A 22,891-nucleotide genomic window follows, 5' to 3' on the forward strand; every position below is an offset into this window, starting at 1 on the left:
ATTACTTCCTGTTGAAATGAACGGAACAAGGAATGTAAAGAGGATTCTTGTGGTGGTGGGCACCTACTTTTCCAGAACATTCCGTTATGTTCTAGCAGAGTACCAGGAAAAGGGCAGTAAACCTGAAAGTATTGTGAGATTGTACTAGGTGACACAGCAGTTCCATAAATTTAAAATCACCAGGGAACATTCTCCACGGTGTGAAGGGACCTACTGACCCAAAGAGAAAGTAGCCCACCTCTACGTTTAGCCATATTGTGATAACACCAGTGGGTTCCTGCCTCAGCGAGTAAGTGCTCCTCCAGCACAATGTCAATGCCTGACCTGATCTCAGAGCAATATAAAATACTCAGTACAAACATTTGACACAGTGCATAATACACAATACCCATATACAGTATACCAAAAAAATAGATGAACTCCATTTACCATTCCCACAGATGATATGTAAAAGATTACAAGAAGACAATTATGATGTAGCTTTGAGGATGTTTCTTGGTAGTAAGGTATAAATAAACCAGTACAAATGTGACCTTTTTCTATGCTTACTCACAAATGCCCAGGGCTGGTGTAAGGCTTCTCAGCACCCGAGGCAAAATGTCACCCTACTGCCCCCCCCCATACTGTGACCAATACCCAACCCCTTAAGGCATACTTGCCCAACATTCCGGAATGGCAGGGAGGCTCCCAAAAGTTGGGTGATCCGCCCAGTCTCCCCCCCGGGAAAGTGGGGAAGTCCCCTAGAGGCCCCCCTTTGCCATCCACATTAGAATACAAGGAGTAGGGGGCAGCAAACTAGGACAGTGTGCCTCAAGGGTAAGTATGGAGGTGAGGTCTTAGAAGATCCACAGCAGACACCTGCATTAAGTACAACAAAGATCCTCATAGACATCCTTGATTTTTTGATAGGCAGACTTGGTGGCACCCCCATCCCCCCAGATCCTGGCACCCTAGGCTGTTGCCTAAGGCTGCCTAATGGTAGAGCCAGCCCTGCAAATGCCACATGCTATCCTTCCACCACCAGCTCCTCATGTACTGTATTCTACTTACATCCCAAAGCCCATGTATCCTTGGCTGAACTTAAATGCAAAGCAATCATTTTCTTGCAAATATTTAGAACCAGTTACATATTGTTCCCAGTAGTTCTGGTTACATATGTCCCCAGTAATGCTTTTTACACCCCCCCACCCCACCCCATTCATTAGGCTAAAGTAGTATAATGTGCTTGAAAAGAAATTACATTTCTTTGGTTATTACTGTATATGTATTTCATGTAAACAAAATACCCTTAGCAGCTACTCCGATGGTGGCACTCTAGGATATCATGTGCAATTATTGAATGGGAGTCACTTCACATTCCATTTATGAATCAGAAAATGGCACCATGTGCAGTAGGTATGGAGAGGGGTGCTGCATGGTACAGTACAAATCTGACCTGAGTACATGGTGCTGTATGATCCCCACTGGCTGTGTGCCCTGCACACAATACATTATAGATACACCACTGGATATCCATAAATTATACTGTACGTTCATATTTATGTGTCTTATACACTACACCATGTGTTTGTACTGTATATTTTGGCAGACAGTGAGATCTGGATTCATCCATAGGGGGATATTCCATCCCGGACGCTATCTGCGACAAAATTGTATAGGCGGTAGCCGCTATTTCCCGTCTTTCCTGACAGCATTGAAGAGGCAAATCGACAAAATGTTAACGACTGACGTTAAAAGCAGTCGGCCCTGTTTTGTAGTTTTCGGCTGGGAATTGTCACGATTGCGGACGAATATCGACAATTAATGGCCTTTTACGTGGACATACCCCCTTTTGGACGATCGGCAGGTGGAACATTGAATCGCGCCTGGGGATCTGCGGTCGAACAAAACGAGAATGGGGCAGGGACACGGCTGTCGGGCCGGATTGACAGTCGTGACCCGGGATTGAATACCCCCCATAGGCTGCTATCTGCAGAAATGCAGACTCTCAATTCAATGTAATTGATCAATTTACACACCATCAAGATCAGTTTATAACCCTCAATAAATTAATTTATGCCTACTCCCAATTATTTCATATCCTAAATTTTAATTCTGCCTTTCCAGGTCCATCTATGAAGCACCTTGAAATAAAAATCCAGACTTTTAGAAGATGCCCACCTTCCTAAAATGTTTTTTTTTTTTTTTTTAGAAACAATGTTAAAAAAGTTGGGAGCAAGTTTGGGGAAATCATGACGTCCACCTTTGTTTTTGTTTTTCACACAGTTAAGGATGCAATTTTTGGTGTCTGTTGACCTACTGTACTTGCCTAATTTCAAATACCATGTGTGTAAATAGCGTATTACTAAAATATATTTCAAATGCGCTGATAAATATGCATATGAAATACATAGAAATATTTTGCTCATCGGTGTATAAAGGTTTTGATAGGTGATAACACATTATTGGGTGACTACTTTTTTCAGATTTTTTTTTTACAGCATTAACCATCCGGTACAGTGAGGACCACCGTTCATCTGTTATGCTGTAATAATAATGATCTATCTATCTATCTATCTATATGCCCCCAGTAGTTCCAGTTTCAGATATATCCCCAGTAGGTTTTTAGCAGCAACAACAACAACAAAAAAAAGTACATTCTGAAAAGAATGTTTTTTCGGAATAATTTGGAAAATGGATATATGGATAAAAGGTACTTAACCTGTATTAACATTCTACTTTGTAAGCTATTTATTTAGAGGTGGAAAATATGTATTCTTCCTTCTTACATTCCCTATCCAAGACCTCTTCTGTACTTTGTCCAACCTGTTCCTTTTCTATAAACATGGACATTAAAAGAAAAAAGGTATTTTAAGTACATTATATTGAATTTTTCAATAATGCATTATACAACAAAGGTTATATGTTCTAAATGCTCTCTTTATAGATGCTATATCTAGCATTTATCCTTTATTCCAGTTAAAATCACAGTATTTTCTACCAAATTGTGTATTTTATTCGAAATTGTAGACAGGTTGTTAACTCCACATTAAAATCAGATACATCTAAAATGTTTTTTTTTTAATTATTTTTTTGAGGTGACTATATTAAAATGTTGCAATATGCATACGTTTTAGAAAACTGAAACATCTTTAAAATAATTAAGGTTAGTTCAACATTCAAGTTATAAACTAAAAAAAATGAGGTACTGTATAATAGCAGTGTAATGTTTAGCATAGTCAAATGAAAGTTGTATCCAAGATAACATTGTGACATTGCTTCTTGTGACAGACTACTAACAAAGATTAGACAATGAATACCATACAGTATGTGCTTGAATGAAAAAAAAAATGGACAGGAAAAGTGGTGTGCTTGAAGGTAATCACAGACGGCAATTAACAGGAAAAAACAGCAAAAATAATGCAAGGATTTTTTTTATTAGTAGAAAATGTTAAAATAAAAACGGAGTTTGGCCTTCAACAAAAATAACTCACACACTTTTTCATGATTTTAATACCGCCACTTTTTCAACTGAGGTTGCAACACAATTATGGCGGTAAATAGCATCAGTTTAAAGAGTCCTAAACAGTCATGAACCTGGGTCAGCAGTGGAAGAGGGAACATAGTGTCTTGCACTACCACTTCCAAAAGCCTGGGTACAATACTGTCATGAGACAAACTGGGGCCTGGTGTAGGACCCCATGACATGTCCAACTCTCAACTGACTATGGCCCTTATTCTGGTTGGTGCGGCCAGAGCCGCACACGGGGCTCCGGCCGCACAAACCAATCCCCGCCCACCCTACGGATCGCCACGGCCGTCCGTACACGGACGGCTGGCGATCCGCATAAAAATGGTGGAGGCTACGCCTCCACCATGGTGGGAGCTGCCCCCTGCATTCGATGGTCGTCGACCATCGAAGGCAGGTCCGCACGCCGCGGCAGCTCCCGCAAGCTGAGACCACACGGACAATCGTCCGTGTGGTAGCTTGTATGGGGGCTGAAAGCTGACATCCGGCGACGTCAGCTTTCCGCCCCCATGAGTTGCGTCATGGCCTCATTACCATGCATACGCCCCGCGTTTGCATGGGAACGCCCATGAAACGCGGGGCGTACACATAGGGAAATGAGGGCATGATGCCTCTCACGCCCCTATACGCCCCCTTTGCGGCGGACGAAATACGTCTGCGGCGAAGGGGGCTGCACATGCGCAGATTCACCTCTGCGCATGTGCAGAGTAAAAACATCGGCGGTACGGCCGCACGCGGGCCGTACCGATCCGATTAGAATAAGGGCCTATATCCAGCTTTTCACTGTTATATTACACCCAGATTGCAGAAACAACCTTGCTAAAAAAAAAAATAGCAACAACTTAAGCTAACAATATTTGTGACACCAAGTAATGTAGTTCAGATCCTATAAAAAAATGAATCGAATGTGTGGCAAAAAATTACCTGACAACTGTGTTAAAAAAAAAAATCAAAACACCCTTAAATATTATTGTTTTCTTTTGTAAAAATGATAAAAGTTAGTGATTAATTACACCATACCCTGCTTTTTTAGAATGATATGAACATAAGAATATGACCCTATCCTTTGCTTAGGACATTACCGCATTGCTCCCGGTAGACAGTCCCAGCATTTACTGTAACGTGATACGTGGATTCATTGTGGGTATCACTAGCAGTCCTGTATTAGTGTCGGCTTTAGGATCTCCAATAAAGATCCTGAACATCTGTACAATAGAAGCATAAGGCTTTTTCATCTCATGCCTTGATGTGCAAATGGAAAGAAGTATTTGGTGTGCAGTGCTTTGTACATAAGCCATATTTATTTTGTAGGAAAGTTTAAAACAGGGTTGTTATGATTTACCAGTGGAATTCCCATTCTCTACAGTGTATATCTTCTGTGGGGGATTTTATTCTTCTCTTTAGCCAATCTGCCCCACAGATGCTACCAAAAAAATAATATAATATTCTATACATTTGCCCCTATTACTAAGGTGGTACATTTAATAAAGCTTCTAAAAATGGAGAGGTGATATTGGCCAGAACAACCAGATTCTATAATTTTGTAGGACGCAATAGAGAAACGATAGACAGAATATTCAAAGCTTTAGTAAATGTACCCTTGAGTCTGCTGTAAAATCTGTGCTCCCTCGTGTAGTGTTATTCCAGTGTTATGAATTGATATTTCCAAGAACTTGCTCACCTAACTCACATACAGCTTTCTGAGTTACCTGCTTGCACCAAGATTTTCTTCTCCTACGCAAATCAGCTTTTATAAAAATGTGAATACATGTACTTTACAGGGTTCACTAGCCTGGTACAGACTAGCTTATGATTTTAGTTCTAGTCAAGCTCATATTATGTCCTGTTAGTAACTGGACAGCTGAATGACTGGTCACTGACATTTTGTATAAAAGAAAATTTATAGTAAAAAATTCCTGTCTCCATAAAAATTATTGATGGTAAAAGGAAAATGTATCATATTGATATTAAACTACAAGTTTTCCATGCGGTATATAAATTCACAACATTTTCATTAGCAACTTTTGCTACATGTAATTTACATGCTGGCACTTATAGGGGGTTTTCTATCAAAGAGATGGGATTGTCCTTACTTTACTCCTACTGTATTATTTGCTGTCACTTCCATGTCTAATATGTTGGAGTCATATATTGTCTTGTGGATTGCTGAATCCATAAAAAGCAAATGTGTGAAAATAAATAACACCATTTGTAAACTTCTATTTTCTTAAGATAGCCAAGTTAAACTTTTTTCTTTTAACTAGTTTTTTTTTTTAAAGAAAAAAAAATGGTGTAAAATGTACCATCAAAGACCTTTTCAAGTACCTCCAAATTATTACCCACTAAATCGATATTTTTCACTTTTAGAAGTGGTTGTAATATAGTAATATATTTTATGTCTATATAAGTAATATAGAAATGTGGCCTGTGTCATGTTCTGAGTACCCAACAGGATAAATACTCAGGCAGAGAGCTGCCATGTTGTAAATAGTGAGTAATTTAAAACACCCCATTTCCATTCTTTAAGTGATCCCATGCTGTATTTGAATTGGCCAACTGATCGATTCTATTAGCGTAACGGCAAGAACAAAGGAAAATTGAATTATGGTTAATGAATATTAATGCAACTAACGCTCTCATCATCATCATGATGATATTATTTGAAATGCTCAGGGATTGTAGTTTGCTTCTGTAAATCGCAGGTTGCAAACGGATGTGCTATTCATTATTTTCTATTTTACAAATTATTCAAACAGAACAGTGCAATAATTTAAGCAGTAAATATCCAATAGTACTTTTGTTTACGTGCCAAATACTAAATTCGTACTGGTTTTCACGTTACAAGTTTGACCCTCTGTTTGCCTAAAATATCCAACTTTGAAAGAATAGAAAAATATTTCCAAGGCTCTTACTTTTAACGTTATTTGGTAAGTGCAATTGTATCCATACTATTCGGTAATGCCATACATTAAAAAAAAAATTAAATTTTATTTTCAAATAGATCTCCTCCTGTACAAAATGCATATAATTTTCATAAACTCTTACATACCAGCCTAAATGTACTGCACCATGGACTAGGCATGGCAACAGGTACTATCAATTCAACCCAATTACATATATAATGTGGAATATACAATATAGGGATAATTAGGATCACGTGATACAGCAAGTAAAGTGCACTCTAAAAAAAAGTTAATTTTTGGCATGCCTCTTCACACCTCGCTTTTTCATAACCCTTAAAACTGGACCTTCACCAATGTATGGAGAAATATTATTACAAAATATGCACATCTTTAAAAAAAAAAATAAAGTCAAGGAACAAAAAAAAAAAAGCATACAAAGGGGAGTCAATGAACTAAGAAAAAAAAGGGCTTTGTGTTCAGTAATTTCTCAGGAAGCCTTTACCCCTCGCTTAGCTAGTTTTCAAGATACTTACAGTAAGTCCACCTTGAAATATAAAATATTGTAATTCACAAGGAAACAGGAAGGATTCCAAGAAAGTGTGCTCCAATATTACTTGCAAGCAGTACACAAAAAAGTAGAACCTTTTTTTTCTTTTTACAGAAAAAGTAGAAAAGCTTAAATATAACTGAAAAAGGGAGTTAGTGAATCTATTTACAAATGGATATTGCAAAATGGTAAATTAGATATGATGCTAAAAGGCACAGCTTTCCCTTCCTTAAATACACTGTAAACAGTTCAGAATCCATGCAAAACATTTTCACTTTACAAAAAAAAATTACCTTAGACAAAGATAGTACTTAAATATTCTCCATCAAAATAGAATTCTTTCAAAAATACTTTCCTATACTTTCCATTCATCCTTAGTCATTAAAGATTTTTTTTCATCTCATTTACAAAGTGACTGTAAATTATTTTTGATTCAGGTCCTTCACAATTTATACATATACAGCAATATACAGTACAGCATAGACTGCGTAAAATTATTTGTAAGCCAGCACAATATAGCTAATATAAAACCGAGACTGGGACATTTGTTTTAACATCTTACCATCTTCCTTTTAATTAAATAAAATGTCTACATTACACGATAGGGGGTTTATGTGAAGACTGCTGCATGCTTATACGGCAGAGTAATTCTGGACTGCGCTCTGTAGTGGGGGGAGGGGGGGGGAGAGGACTGCCCACAGGCCCAATGTTCAACTCTATCTCTGCAGCAAACATAAAAGGAGGCCATGGCTTTCCTTCTACAGTATGAATGATATCATGGGACAAAAAATGTCACAAGTAGGAGGTGAGTATTTAACATCAAATGTTCCTTAATAGTTTATACATGTTCTTCTTTTTTACTTTTTCTTTGTCATACAAGGAAAGACTATTTAATGCCCCATAATGACCATACACTTTGTGTGCAAACCGAGGAAAAGCTTTTAAAAAGTCTTTCTTTGTCCATAAACCAGATTAAAATAAACAAAACCAGAAACTCCATGGCATATTTTAAAATTTAAATGTCAAAATATCAAAATTAATCAGTTATTGACTAAGATATGGCTTTTCATCCATAGGAATAGGAGTAATTTTCAAGTGTTTGGGGGGGTGCTGGCTGCATCTTTCTTCCTTCCTGGTATTTCTCCTGTCCCCAAACAGTGCGATTTGTTTTCATTATTTAGCTTAAGAGTGGATCATCCATTTTTGAATGAAAAATGTACTCTCTCAGATTCAGCTTGAGTATGAAACATCAGAGGAAACTTAAGGCAAAGTTCTCCTATAAGACTTGCAGTTACTTTCTGTGAAAGTACAATGGCTTGGCATTCCCCGATTCCACCTTTGGTAGTTGATCACTAATTATTTCCACCAACATTGCAGGAAACTCCACTTTAAGTGCCTGAGATTCCCTAAATGTATAGAAGCAGAATTCCAACAAGTCACCGACCACCTGAAATAGAAGAATAGGAGATTGTTAACACAAACATAGCTAAGTTTCTATGATTGGCATCTGTGTAAAAATTCAAAGTGCGATAACTAAACGATCAATGCTTTTCTTAGAAGAGTCCTCTCCTGGTCTATCCTTCATTCCAAAGCAAGTTCTGATCAATCTTACATGACACAAAACTATTTTGGTAAAACCTTGTCTTTGGAATTCTTGTTAAACCTTAAAACTGTCTCATACCCCTCACAAGGTCTAAACACTGAGAAGTGGCTAACTCCTGTTAGAAGTCCAAAAGTCTCTTCAACAATAACGCGTTTAGTCAGACTTCTTGAGGGGTGTGTATTTTTCTTTATTGTGTAACACCTGATTTTGACATTCGTACAGCAAATACTGATTGAATTTCTGCTCTTAACTATTCCTATTCAACTTTAAATCCAGCAATTTCTCTGCTTCTCACAATGTGACGTGTGTCCTGATTTTGCTGAACATTGCAGTACAAAATAGCTTTTGGTTTTGGTTCTCAGATGGCGCAAATACTACACCAGTGCAGCCGACCTTACACACAAGACCTTCACCACAGGCCTTAAAAACGTGCAGATACAGTATTTAGGGTTTGTGCATATGGGCGCTTAGGTGCCTCTGATGACGGACTGGAGTGTCCGAAATGCATTAGGCTGGTGACATTGCAACCTAGACCAAACGGATACATTCTGGACGCACAGCATTTGTGGAGGAAAGTGGAGCCGGTACCCTCTCCCTCACTCTCCCTGATTCCATTCTTGGGACCTGCTGCGGACGGTAACATCCTTGGTGTCTAAGGAATTCTTACCACAGTCGGTGGTTACATGCTTTTTATCCTGTTTGTTTGTAAGTGTCCTGTGAGACCAATAAATTGTTATACATGTTAAACCGATTTGCATTATGTTTTGCATCGGTTTGTGTTTTATCAGGTTGAGGTCCTGATATTTCAACCAGAAAGACAGGTGTATCTCCTGATTGTTGAGGTCTTGGTAAAATTCAACCAGACAGACAGGTGGATTTCCGGATTGTATGTAATTATATAATCATCTAAATTGTTTCTATCACCTAAGCGCCCATATGCACAAACCCTAAATACTGTATCTGAACATTGCAGTACAGAAAGTCTCCAGAATCATACGTACGTAAAATCAGCTCCACGGTGACGGGATAGTGGGGGTATGAAAAGGTCGGGAGGACGCGTTCCGCTCCACTTGCCACGCTTCGGGGTGGCGTGGATAGTGTGGGGGTGCCTAAAACCTCATTGCATGTCATACAAGTGCATAGCTAATGTAATGGCATGCACCCTATAAAATCGCATGCGATGCGATAAGATCCGCCAGGGTCAAAAGAGCAGATAATAAATTACATAGGAAAATCGCATCGCATCACTAAAACAGCCCATGCAATGAGATTTCCCTACGCTAGCGTACGTATGCTAATTGGGCGCCCTGCTACTACACAAGTACCTTGCCTTTTTACAAATGACCTTAAAATAACTAAAACAACCATCGGTTACCAAACAAAAATTTCTGAACTATGAAGGGAAAACACACTTTTTAGAAGATATGTATAAGCCAGTCACCTTCAGGCAGACCAAACCTGGCAAATCATCATTGTTGTAGCAGCACAAGCATTGCCATATGAAAAAAGGGTCTTCCTAAAACTGTTGGAAGTGCACAACTCTACATAATATGATGGTATGCGTAGAATGAAGATTCTTTTGTACAAAGACAAAACAAGGGAGGATCTAGAAGGGGGCAGGCGATTATATATTTCTCCACAGTGGGTCACTGTACAGTGGCACACTGTGCAGGTAGAGAAAAGGGGCTGCTGCTCCCTCCTCTTACGGCTGTCCTCCACTACAATTCAGCAGCCCTTGCCAAATCACATAAAATAACCCCAGACTATTATTCTTCCTCTAACTCAGTTCAAAGTTGGCAGCATGCAGTTAGACAGCTAGTGTTTTCTGGCATCCACAAAACCCTGATTTACAGTATGTGCCAAACTGGAAACGCATTATTTTTCTTCTAGCAAACACATTTTCTCTATTCTAGAGTCCAATGGAGGTCTGCTTTACACCAATTTAGCAGCTGTTGGCATTTCATATGGTGATCGAAGGCCTGTGACAGATTGATGGATCATAGGGTCGGACACTCAATAGGTCAACAGGCCATAGGTCGACACATGTTTAAGGTCAACATGCCTTAGGTTGACCAAGTCAAAAGGTTGACACAAGTAATAGGTCGACATGGAAAGGGTAACAATTTTTGGTGTCTATGTCGGCATATTTCAACATGGACATGTTGACTCACCCTTTTTATTGTCGACCTGCTGACAGGATCCCCACAGAAATATACATATGCCAAAAAGCAACTTCTGAATGGATATACTAAGCTGCTTCATTATTCTCTACATGTGGATCACAAGACTGATCACTTATACATTCAGTATACTGTAACGGTTAATACACCAATGAAGAATATACTTAGAAAAACTGTATAAAATGTATAATTCCATCATGTTGTATAAGTGTGAGTCTCTAATTATTTCCGTCATTATATATGCAGTGAAGGAGTTACTGTATATTCCTATGACTAAAAGGTTTCTGTTTAAAGACCGACTGGCACAGTATCTTCTTTTATGGACGTAATGCAAAGCTACTGTATGATTACTCGTTTCAACACACCACTTGTCACCTACTGTCAATGGAGTGTCTATAATGCCACAAGAAGACTGTGGGGGGGGGGGGGGGGCATATAGAATATTTTCATAAACCTGAACATAGTTTCTAATGTTTTACTTGACAATATGCAGACAATCCACTCAAGGTGGATAATGTATGTGGAAATTTTCATGAGTTTCACTGATGTTCAGGAAAGTTAAGTACAGTAGGAGTTGGGAAGGGAAGTCTTTGCTGTTACATGGTCACTGTAATTTAGATTATTCATTCATGGTTCTCGCCAGCCGCCAAGTCGATGAACAACATAAATTACATTGCACCTGCCTACTCCTAATCCAAAGCTTTAACTTGTTTTAGGCATAGTTGGCATGCCCTTGTCACAAAATTTAAATTCCATCCTTCCAGGCTTTTAAATAAATATATACAGTATATAAAAAACCCCACACACATTTAATAGAACTGTGACTGCCTATAAGCACTACAATTGGTCACTTCTTAATGTAGAACTTAGACTGTCCATCTTGGAAGATTGGAGTTACACTCAAGTGGGGGATTAGTGTCATCTACTAGCTGAGCACAATACAGAGAGCATTCTGGGGACCAAACATCACCAGAGAGAAAATATTAGTCACTGTGAAAATAGAACAGGGAGCATTTAGTGACTGCCTTCCAATAAGGAAAGAATCAAATTGTGTGCATATAATACAGACAGCATTCAAGTGATCAATATAGAACACAAAAATGATGCCGATGACAGCCATACTGTATAATAAAGACACCAGTGTGCACACATACCAAGCCTATTTGTGCGCTAAGCAATGCACACTGCTTTTTCTCTGCCAACACCAACCTTTTCCCTACACTACAAAAAAAGATCAAGGCCCTACTACAGTATCTGAAGAATGGAAGGCAATCACAATAGAACAGGGAATAGCACTTGTAATGGAAATTGCGCGCTGGGTGGCAGAATTACAATACTCACTCTTCCTGATCCATTTTCCTTGATCTGCTTTCTCCCTCCTGTTTCACCTTACTTCCCCTCATACATCCCCCCATCCTCTCTGAATCCCTGTGTATTTGGGTGGTACATGCAGTTCACTGCCCTAATAAAAAAGTAACACGTATCCAGAATGCCTTCCTTCAGTGCTTAGCACACATTCCTCTGACACGCTACCTCACATGACGTGTCAGAAGAGTGAATGCTAAATCTAGGATGTGACCTTTTTAACTTCTTTCCCTGATGGCATGAATGGTAATCATTAATATCTAAAACTATCCTCAGGTCATCATCAGTTAAATGCTAAGAAAATCAATACACCAATACTAACTAGCCAGTACCACTGACACAGCAGAGATGTGAAGTGGGCTAATAAATGTGTGTGTCCAAGTGATCACGCAGTGAAGAGTGTACAAGAGGCAAGAGAGGTCCTCAATGGGAATGTAGTTGGCATCCTAAACATAACCATGCGACGATTACAATTGTGCCACTGGAATCCGGACAGCGCTTACAATACCGGAAAAAGTTGCATGTACTGTACCCCGGCAGCTCACTGGCACCAACCATCTTGAGCTGCATGGTGTATTAACGCTACATAGGTAATATCAGCAGAAATGTATTATGAAGTCATCAATAGAAAAAGGTGAAAAAAAATAGTGTGCAACCCATTTAAAAATATTATATAAATCAAAAGTTACATGGGAGAATTGTGTAAAAGCTTTATATGGTCACAGAACACCTATGTTACTAATAATATTCTTCAACTTTACAGCAAAAAGTACATTACATGTAAGTGATCGGTATTTCTGGTATACAGCCCTATACGGCTTTCTCATTTACATTATGTACACAGACATACAGACAAAACCAGCTTTATTTTTCCTAATGTGTTTACAGATTTATATATACACTACATGAATGTCGAGAATGTTTTTTCTTTTCGGTTTGCAATTTCAAACCAAAAAAAACATCAAAAATAAGTTATTTTAAGCTCAAATTTAATAGTTCAATCAAAGCAAATATTTTATTTACTATTTATGTAAAATAAATATAAAAAGCAACAAGACTGGTTACCTTGTGGTAAGTACTGACGGGTATAGAAGACAGATTCAAGGGTTACTTAAATTTCAAAACAACTTATTATATAAAGCTAGGCATACAATACACTGTTATCTAGCATTTCTGGCTGGTTGGTATGAAAATTTGGTCGTTGAGAGCAAATGACCATTTGCTTTCTAATATTGGAAAACTGACTAAAGGTGTTGTTTGTACAAATTGGTTACCACAGTAGTTACCAAATTGTGTGCCTTGGCACCCTGTGGTGCTCTGAAGCTCTTGGCAAACCTGAGGGATGCCTCTGGTTGGTGGACAAGGACCAGAGCAAGTTATTTATGGCCAAAGTGATAGGCAAAACCAGTGCTAGTGGTTGGCTATCATGAAACATGGACAATCAGAAGCACAACTGTACATCACCATAAAACTGGTCTTAAGGATGACCGTTAAGCACAAATTATTCCCCCCCCCCCCCCCCCCCCAAAATATAGCAATTATAATCTTTTATCTTGGGGTGCCATGAAAAAAAATGACGAAAATCGAGAACACTTAGATTCAAGAAAATTTGAGAACCACTGGGTTTGTGTGTAGTGTATGTCCAGGGTAAAGTAATGAACATATTTAAAACAAATGTGTTTTTTAGTGAATGCCAAGTACAGTAACCATTTATTTCGTACCCTCTACTTTAAGTGCTTAGAATAATAGAACAGTAATTAGGTGGTATTTAGAGAGACAGTGAAATGCAGTATGAGTACTAAGCAAACATTTTCCAAAACAAGTGTGTAAACAATATAAATAAAACCCCCTAAAGGTATACTGTATGTAACATAACACGAGTCAGATGTGGGAAAATAAAATGTAAAAACTTATTGCGGACCTTTCTAATTTTGTTTTCAATAGTTAATTGGTAACACTAAAATGGATTAAAGTTTAGCAAACTGATTATTGCCACCAATGAGAACAAACAGAGTTAACCAGATCTTCAATTTGGTTTAAGCACACATACTTATCCATGAATCAGGTAAGCATCTCCTTATACCTAAGCCTCATGTGTGGATTTACTAAGGCATAAACATATATTTTCTATAATGGCAACCTATGTACATTTATACAGTATAAATAAAGTTTAGTCTGAGTTTGACTTATTTCAGAATATAACACGGGAGATGTATGCTTATACTTTCATGTAATATTAGAATACTCCTTTTATGATGTTTTGTAGGTTCTATGTGAAGTCCTTTCTGTATCATAGGTATTACTGATAATGCCTATTAGACTAAATATATATTATATATTATAATATACAGTATTATCACGCCAGCTGTATGGGATATGCAGAACAAATGCCTTATACAGTATGTACAGTAGCACAGCAAGCCTATCTCATTTATTCTCATTTAATATGTTCTTTTTTTTAAAGAATATTTTTTATTAAAGTTTTCCATAGTACAATTATGTACAATTATGTATCAAAACAAAACAAAAAAACAAAAGAAGGGGGGTAAAGAGAGTAATGCTGTGTACACACGGTACAATCCAGCATGAGATTTCGACTATATAGTCAAAATCGCATGCAGATCGTAAGCAGATCACATGCAGATTGCACAGGTTTTATACCTTGTGATCCCGATGCGCACTCCTGAGACAGCACAAATCGAAACCCAGATAGACAGGGCAGCAATGACTATATAGTGCAAATCTAAAGCAGATAGCATGAATTGTATGTAAATAGTACATGAGTTAGCAAACATTGTATAGCAAGTGGAATAGCAAAGGAATCTCACCGTGTGTACACACCATTAGACCAACATTAAAGGACATTTAACATCAGGTACAAATATATACGGTTACATATATAATTCAGTGATATAGCAATATAATTAGATTCACTAATGCTACTGTAAATTACTAGAGCTCGTAGTCAGGCCAGGAGAGTGAAGTACTGATAGATCTACAGGAGTACTATAGATAAAAGGTTGACCGGACTTCTCCTTATGTATGGTCCACTTATACCATTTCATGTGGATGGAGGAAGTTGAGGAGGAATATTTACTGTCGGCTGTCTCGAAGACCAAGTGTTTATGGATCTTATTCTCAATTATTAATATATCGGGGACCGTGGCATACTTCCACAGTTGAGCTATGGAAGCCTTTGCAGCTATTAGAATATGTCCCATAAGATATCTGTCCCCCCTTGACATTTTATTGGGGTAATAAAAAACTAAAACTAAAAGGGGATTTACCGGGAGATTCACTCCCACCACCTTGGAAATTAGAGAAAAAACCTCTTGCCAAAGAGGCTGCACTAATGGGCACCGCCAAAGAGGCTGCATTAATGGGCACCGCCAAAAAATTATGAAGTATGTCTCCCACATTCCACATTTCCTCCAACAATAAGGAGAAGTCTCAGGCCAGATCTTATGAGTCCTACCGGAGTGAAGTAAACTCTATGTACTAACTTGAAGTACATCTCAGAATGAGTTCTACATTTGGAGATTTTAAAACAAGATTTTAAGATGTCTTTCCAAATTGTTTCAGTAAATTCATTAGGGAGGTCAAATTCCCATTTAGACTGTGAAGGAAACAACCCTCTCCATTTGGCCTCAATCAGGTGTTGATACCATCTAGAAATACCCCCTCTAGTAGATTGGGATGTTTTATAGAAGAAAGGTCCATTTTATATTTTCCTACAATAGCCTTTAGCAACAAATTGTGGGCAATATGAACACCAAGCCAATAACTTACAGTTCGGGTGATGCGATAGGGCTAATGAATGAATCGTTGCCTGAATTACAATTACTGTAGTATTTTTTGGTTTTATTTAAATGGGAGTTTTGATTTAGAGTTCAAAACCTTGGAGCTACTCACATGTCAGCAACAGGTATGAGTAGCAACAATGTATTCTACACAAACAATTTTGATTTCAGCAACAGATGTTTAAACATTGTCCTTTACATAGACCCCTAGGTGGTGACTGTGCAGGAGGCTCTCTTACTGGCTGCTCTAGCTAGTTTTTTTTTTACTATGCTTCCTTTAACATAATATGTGACTGTTGAAACCATGCAGATCCATACAGGTGCCAGATGTTTATGTTTGGAACAGTATAGGTTCCACTGTAATAGATGTTTTCTTATAGAAATGTAACAATTATTTTGAAAACAAAACCCAGCAAATGGGTCTATTTGATGCTTTTCCTAGCAAAGATACCATGCACAGAGCCAGATTAAGGTCTAAATGGGCCCGGAGCTGAAAATGATCACGGGCCTATTATGTGCAATAATAGGGGTTGTGGCCAGCACCTAATAATGTGGGTGGCGTGACCAGTGTTCTGTTTGGGTGGTCTGCTCATGGGTGTGTGTCTGTATTTGTGTAAATACTTTCATCTAATTATATATGCCTGGAAAAGGCAGGGGGTTGGCATAAGAAAAAGGCAGGGAGATATATTGGTGGGTGCACCCGCAGGATGCCGATATCCTAAGATACTTGCGGGGTGAGGCGGCACTCCAGTCATAAAAAAAAATACTGAAATCCGAAACTTGGTAGACAACATTTCAGCACCTTTTATGTGGTCACCTAAGTTTACCACACCATATACCCCTTATACAAATCAGGCAACACAATAGTAACCCCCTTATACTGTACTTCTTACACATTATGCCTCATGGAATTCACACTATGGCACACGGATTGAGTCAAAATTCACATTTTGCCACATTGATTGAGCCAAAATACACACTATACCAGGCATGTCCACACAGTGGCCCTCCAGCTGTTGTGAAACTACACATCCCAGCATGCCTTGTCATAGTTTTAGAATGATCTAATAGCAAAACTGTGGCAATGCATGATGGGACTTGTAGTTTCACTATAGCTGGAGGGCTATAGTTTGGACATGCCTGCACTATACCAAACAGATTGAGCAATAATGCACAATATGCTTCATAATTATGGGCATTGCGCGCCAAATTTTCACCATAATGCCCATTACATGTTAAAGCACACACCATAATCTTCATTACGTATTATGCCAAACACCATAATGCCTATTAAAAATTATGCTACATAAGTGTTTCTTACCTACATATTCATTTCCAGGGTTAACATGCTCATTGCAATGTGGGATTACATGTTCATTGCCAAGGGGGAATACATGCTCGTGGTAACTGGGAGACAGTCGCCGCCTTGCAGAAATGACAGCCATTGACAGCTGGGCAGAGAGCAGGGGGCTGCCCGGCTGTATTCAGAGCACTGCGTGTCCCGGCTATTTGAAATAATACCCCTTTCAGACCAGAAAATGCAGGGACTTACCCGGGAATATGGTCCCAGGATCATGCAGGGACATTTCCGGACTGGCCCCTTTTCCACCAGCCTAGTCCCTGCATTTTCTGGTGTGAGGGGGAGAGAAAACCAACCCCGCCCCCCTTTAAACAACCAGCTATATCTTCGGAACCAACTGACTCATTTCAGAATCAGAATCAGAATCAACTTTATTGGCCATGTATGCTTGCGCACACTAGGAATTTTTTGTGGATTTACAGTGCAGCATCAAGCAGGGATGAAGGTGGGGGGGTGAAGGCATTACATATATTACATTAAGACATTACATGTGGGGAACACATACCCGTCGAGCTGCACAGCGCCTAGGCAGCCATCAGCGGCGCCACTGGTCGCTGCAACAGCCAGGAAGGTAACATTAAGTACAGTTATCACATAGGGAGCACATACCCACCGAGCTGCACAGTGCCTAGGCAGCCATCAGCGGCGCCACTGGTCGCTGCAACAGCCAGGAAGGTAACATTAAGTACAGTTATCACATAGGGAGCACATACCCACCGAGCTGCACAGCGCCTAGGCAGCCATCAGCGGCGCCACTGGTCGCTGCAACAGCCAGGAAGGTAACATTAAGTACAGTTATCACATAGGGAGCACATACCCACCGAGCTGAACAGCGCCTAGGCAGCCATCAGCGGCGCCACTGGTCACAGAAACAGCCAGGTAGGTAACAATACAAGCAGAGAGACAGTACAGTTATCACACATGGAACATATTTGGCTGAGCTGCACAGCTCCTAGGCAGCCATCAGCGGCGCCATCTTGATCATGCTGCTCAAAGGCAGCAGTAATAATATTATTTTCATGGCAACTGAAGCATGAGTTCGACTGGTTGTAGCACTTTTCTTCCAAAGCTGGCACACCCTGCCAGCTTGTTGTTCAACGGGTGTGCAACTAGTGATGGTACAGCATACAGGCTTTGCAAACAGTGGTTACGGAGGTACATGGTACAAATCATTGTAAAGAGACAGTAAACAAAGAAAATACATAGCTTTCATCGGCTTAGAGGCTGAGAGAGATGGTAATTGGTGAAAAATAAAATGATGCCATGTGCGGGTGTAAGTCCAAATCCAGTCCAAACTCCAGTCAAACTCATGCTTCTGTTGCCATGCTTACGATGCAGGCTAAGAGCAGGCAAAGCCTTTAAAGCAGGCTTGCAAACATTTCCAATATTAAAGGAAAGTTTGGGTCAGCTGGTACAGGGGGAGGGGCTGGTGTTTGCACAAATTCCTCAACAGGCTAATTAGTGGAGGGGGGAAGTTGCAGGCTCCAAGTAACAAAACAATTCACAATTTCACTATTTACATATAGGCTTCGAATGATTTTGGACCCGTGAAACTGGGCCATTTGGTTCCAGAGAAATCTGTCCTCAAACATGAACAGCCATGAAATTACATTTCAGAAATGAAAAAAAAAAAAAAATTGGTTTAACCGCAATATCTCTAGGACCAATGAACCCATATGGACCAGGCATCAGATTGAAGGCCCAGTGATTTGGGTTCGACTGAGATCAACTTTGAGATTCTGTGATGACGGAGGGGGAACTGGCAGCCATTGGAACTGGGTGGAGGTCGGAATTAGCGGATCCCATGTTATCTTATGGGGAAAACGTTCCAGGTTTGCCTGGCGGTATCTCCGGTTTGCGTCGCGGGGCTGGGCTCGTTGGAAAGCCCTGGCCATCATCTACAAAATGGGCCTATTTGGAGAGTGGGCCTGGAGCTGTAGCTCCATCAGGCCCATTGTTAATCCGGCCCTGACCATGCAGCCCAAGTCAGGTCAGAACTGACATAGCAAACAAAGGGACAGATGTATTATGCCTGGAGAAGTGATAAGAGGAAGGTGATAACGCTGCAGCCAGTCCTCTCCTGTCATTTTCTAAAAGAAGCCTGCGAGCAGGAAGCAGCAAGCATTGCAATTTGTTTGCAATGCATCCAGCCACACTCCACAGGCAGATTAAGAGGAAAGTCCAGGAGCAGAGCACTGTGTCCCTCCTGGAAAGGGTCATGTTGGGAGGTATGGGACCCCACCCCCCACCAAAAAAAGAAACACTCCAGCTTTGGTACCTACTGTACAGTATTGCTAAAACACACAATGCCATTCTGAGGCAGTGTTAGCTTATGGAGAAATGCTAAGCAATGACACGGCCATTTTATTCACTACATAAATGAGTTCATAAGTAACTTTAGCTTTGCAATTATTTCCTACATAGTTATGTAATAAACGATCATCTTCATCTCACTTTTGTCATTCTGACTTACAAAAGGGTTTTGCACTTAAAGTGGGTAGCTGGAAAGGTTACATAATAGAAGCACTACTTTCATTACCACACACCAGTCACAAATAACTAATTATTATCTCTTAACAAATCTACCTCTCTCACGAACAGGAAGTGTGAATCACTCACGCTTTCTGTAAACATACAATATGCCAAGCAAGCTTTTCTTCTCCATTCCTTTCAGTGAGGATGGATTATTTTGATATCTTCTCTCTCTATTTATATGACAACAGTGCTAAAGGTGCCTCCTTATAATAATCTTCTAAGTCTAAAGGCAGTCATTTATTTATGGTTAATTCAGTCTGTTTGTTATCTGCTCTACAGCACTTAAGGGAAATAGTAGGAAATATGGCATTTTCTTAAGGTCATCTGGGAGGCAAACATTTTGTGACATTCCTACACAACTTCCCGTGTTTAACTGTATGTTTTACAGTGGTATGATATAGCTGCAAAGCTTTGTAACAACAAAAACAACGATGTCACAAAAATAAAATGTGTTTGCATCAGACACAAGGGACACAGGTTAACAAAATGGCACTGCTGAATGCATCTGTGGGCCAGATGTATCAAGCTTTAAAAAGTGTTATAGTGTGTAGGGGGTAAGATATGGCTTCCGATGTTCCTGATATAATGAACATCGGAAGCCATATCGCATGCAAATCGCATGCTTTTTTAGGGCTTGCGAGCCCGATGCGCTGCTGATGCGCGCTCCCGTGTGAGCGCAAAACGGCAGCCAGATAGAGATGGCAGGCAACACTATATAGCGCAGATCTGCACTATATAGTGTAAATTGTGCCCCCCTAGCATGCCGTGAGATGCGAGTCCCGTGTCTACACACCTTTAAAGAGGAGAGTGATAAACAAACAGCCTGTGAGCTCCTACCTGTTTTTTTTTTAAACCAAGGCAGTGTAACCCGACAGTTAGGAGCTGATTGGCTGGCTGTTTATCACTCCCCATTTTATTACTTTTTGAAGCTAACTATTCAATCCCTGTGTTTCCGACTTTCAAATATGTTCCAGTTGTCAAATCTCTTTCCACCTTGGAATGGTCCAACTTTCAAATTTGTCTAATGATAAAATATTGTTTTTTTGCTATTCAATGTCAGATTTTCAAAAGGCTTTCAAGGGGTTTGGATGTGACTTTCACAAATGTAATTCCGATAGCTTTTTGCTTTGGCCCTATTTATTGCTATCTTTTATTTATTTATTAACAGTTTCTTATATAACTTTACAGCATATAGTTGAACATTCACTTCAGTCCCTGCCCCAGTGGAGCTTACAATTTATATTCCCTACCACATGTACACGCGCACACAGACATTCTAGGATTAATTTTGTTGAAAGCCATTTGACCTACCAGTATATTTTTGGAATGTGGGAGGAAACCGGAGTACTCGGAGTAAACCCACGCAAACACGGAGAGAATATAAAAAATCTGCAGAGTTAGGGAACTGGTGGGAATCGAGACCATGACCGCAGTGCTGTGAGGCAGTAATGCTAATCGTTACACCGTCAGTGATGCCCTATCTTTTAGAAATATATTAATGTTTGAGGTTTAAATGAAGCCACAGTAATATATTTAGAATTCTTTAACCTATTTATCACTCTAGAAATAAAGTGGTCCATCTCGCTTCCTATTTATTTGTTGGGTAACATAGAAGAATTTGAGACTACACAATGGTAGGATAAGAAATTGTTTATAAATAGGAAAAATAATATAACATACAATAAACTCTCCGAGATCAGGACCTTGGACCATCTGGTCGTGTTCTCTATAAAGTAGATACAAAATAGGAAATAATTTGCGGGGGAAGGGTGCAAATTGCTTTAGCAACAGCATTTAAAAGCTGGCAAAGGCACAACATCCCAAGGCCCGTATCCCAAATTTGCACAAAACTGCATTGATTTGGTCATGCAAACACATCTGCCATAGTTTAATTACGATCAAAGAATACATGTGTAGTTTATTTCTCAACATTTTATCTGTTTTTGGGCCCTTTAATTATACCTAATAACCAGCAAATTATTCTGCTGTAACCAGTTCCCTCTGATGAGTTTGTCTATCTAATGTAGCGTTCATTCTAGCACCCACCATCTTTGAAACCCCATGAAGTTCCTGTTCCCTGCCTGGGGTGTCGCTATCTGCTGTGGTGTTTCTAGCACAGGTCTGGTTTGAATATCAGTGCTGATATACAGACCACACTTTGCTAGAAGCACTACAGCAGAGAGCGACACCCCAGGCAGGGAAGAGGAACTGCATGTGTGTTCAAAGTGACGGGTGCTAGAATGAACACTACAATTTATAAATATATGTATTTCATATATGTAACCAATTGTGCAATGCTGCATGTAGGCATGGTCAGAGTGGAAAGGACTTTATTAGATATTTTATAGTCTTTAACATCAAAGTATTTACTTACTATTTGATTCAAGAAGAGGGATAACACAAATGGGAGAATTTGGAATACTACCACAAAGAGCTCTCTAGTAAATTTAGATAATGCTTTCATAATCGTGGGGATGATTGAGAAGTAAGATGAAGGTAACGGAACAGTCACTGCATTAAATGCTGCTGCCAGGATTTGCTACCCTGAAATGCTCTAAAAGTCACATAAATTATGCCTAGACGTTACAGACTGTATTTTGACAACACGCTAATGATCCTTGTACTGTGTACAACACCTGACAATGCAATAACACACACTGTAATCACAACAGTTAATTTCACTAATCTGTAAATAGCACTATGTACTGAGAGAACAGATTAATGTAACATGCAGTGGATTATGTTTCCATACCATTCTAAAGGTCCATACACATAGTGGGCGACTGAGCTGAAAGCAGCTCAATTTACTCATCTGAGCTTCTTTCGACTTGAAGGTCGCCCAGTGTGTACAGGCACAGCGATGGACAGTGAGCACTGATGCTCGCTCCCGCTGGCCCAGCCGCTCACCTGCAGGTATTGCCAGATGAGCGGCGCAGTGGACGGCTTTCCATAGCGTCCTGCTATAGAAAGTCGTCCATGCTGGGAAAAATCACTAAAACGGGAGAAAAACGCTCCGTATGTGTGCACGGAGCAGTTTTTCAGCCCAGCGATTTTCCCCATCATCGCAAAATCGCCCATTGTGTATATGGA

At 39.6% G+C, this 22,891-nt stretch overlaps 1 protein-coding gene across 3 annotated transcripts in view; it reads right to left on the reverse strand.

The window, feature by feature from the left end:
- Nucleotides 1-3,397: 3,397 nt before the first annotated feature.
- The window catches only part of NR3C2 (nuclear receptor subfamily 3 group C member 2), a 288,702-nt gene continuing 269,208 nt past the window's right edge, over nt 3,398-22,891 (reverse strand). For all 3 annotated transcript variants that reach the window (XM_083171448.1, XM_083171434.1, XM_083171441.1), the window contains exons 9-10: nt 4,275-8,405; nt 3,398-3,704 (exon numbers count right to left, since the gene is read on the reverse strand). In XM_083171448.1, coding sequence (XP_083027574.1) covers nt 8,250-8,405 — 156 coding nt within the window. In that variant the 3' untranslated portion in view covers nt 3,398-3,704; nt 4,275-8,249. The remainder of the gene's footprint in view (nt 3,705-4,274; nt 8,406-22,891) is intronic.

Source organism: Crinia signifera, chromosome 1, assembly GCF_055691185.1.
Source record: "Crinia signifera chromosome 1, ASM5569118v1, whole genome shotgun sequence".
Taxonomy (NCBI): domain Eukaryota; kingdom Metazoa; phylum Chordata; class Amphibia; order Anura; family Myobatrachidae; genus Crinia; species Crinia signifera.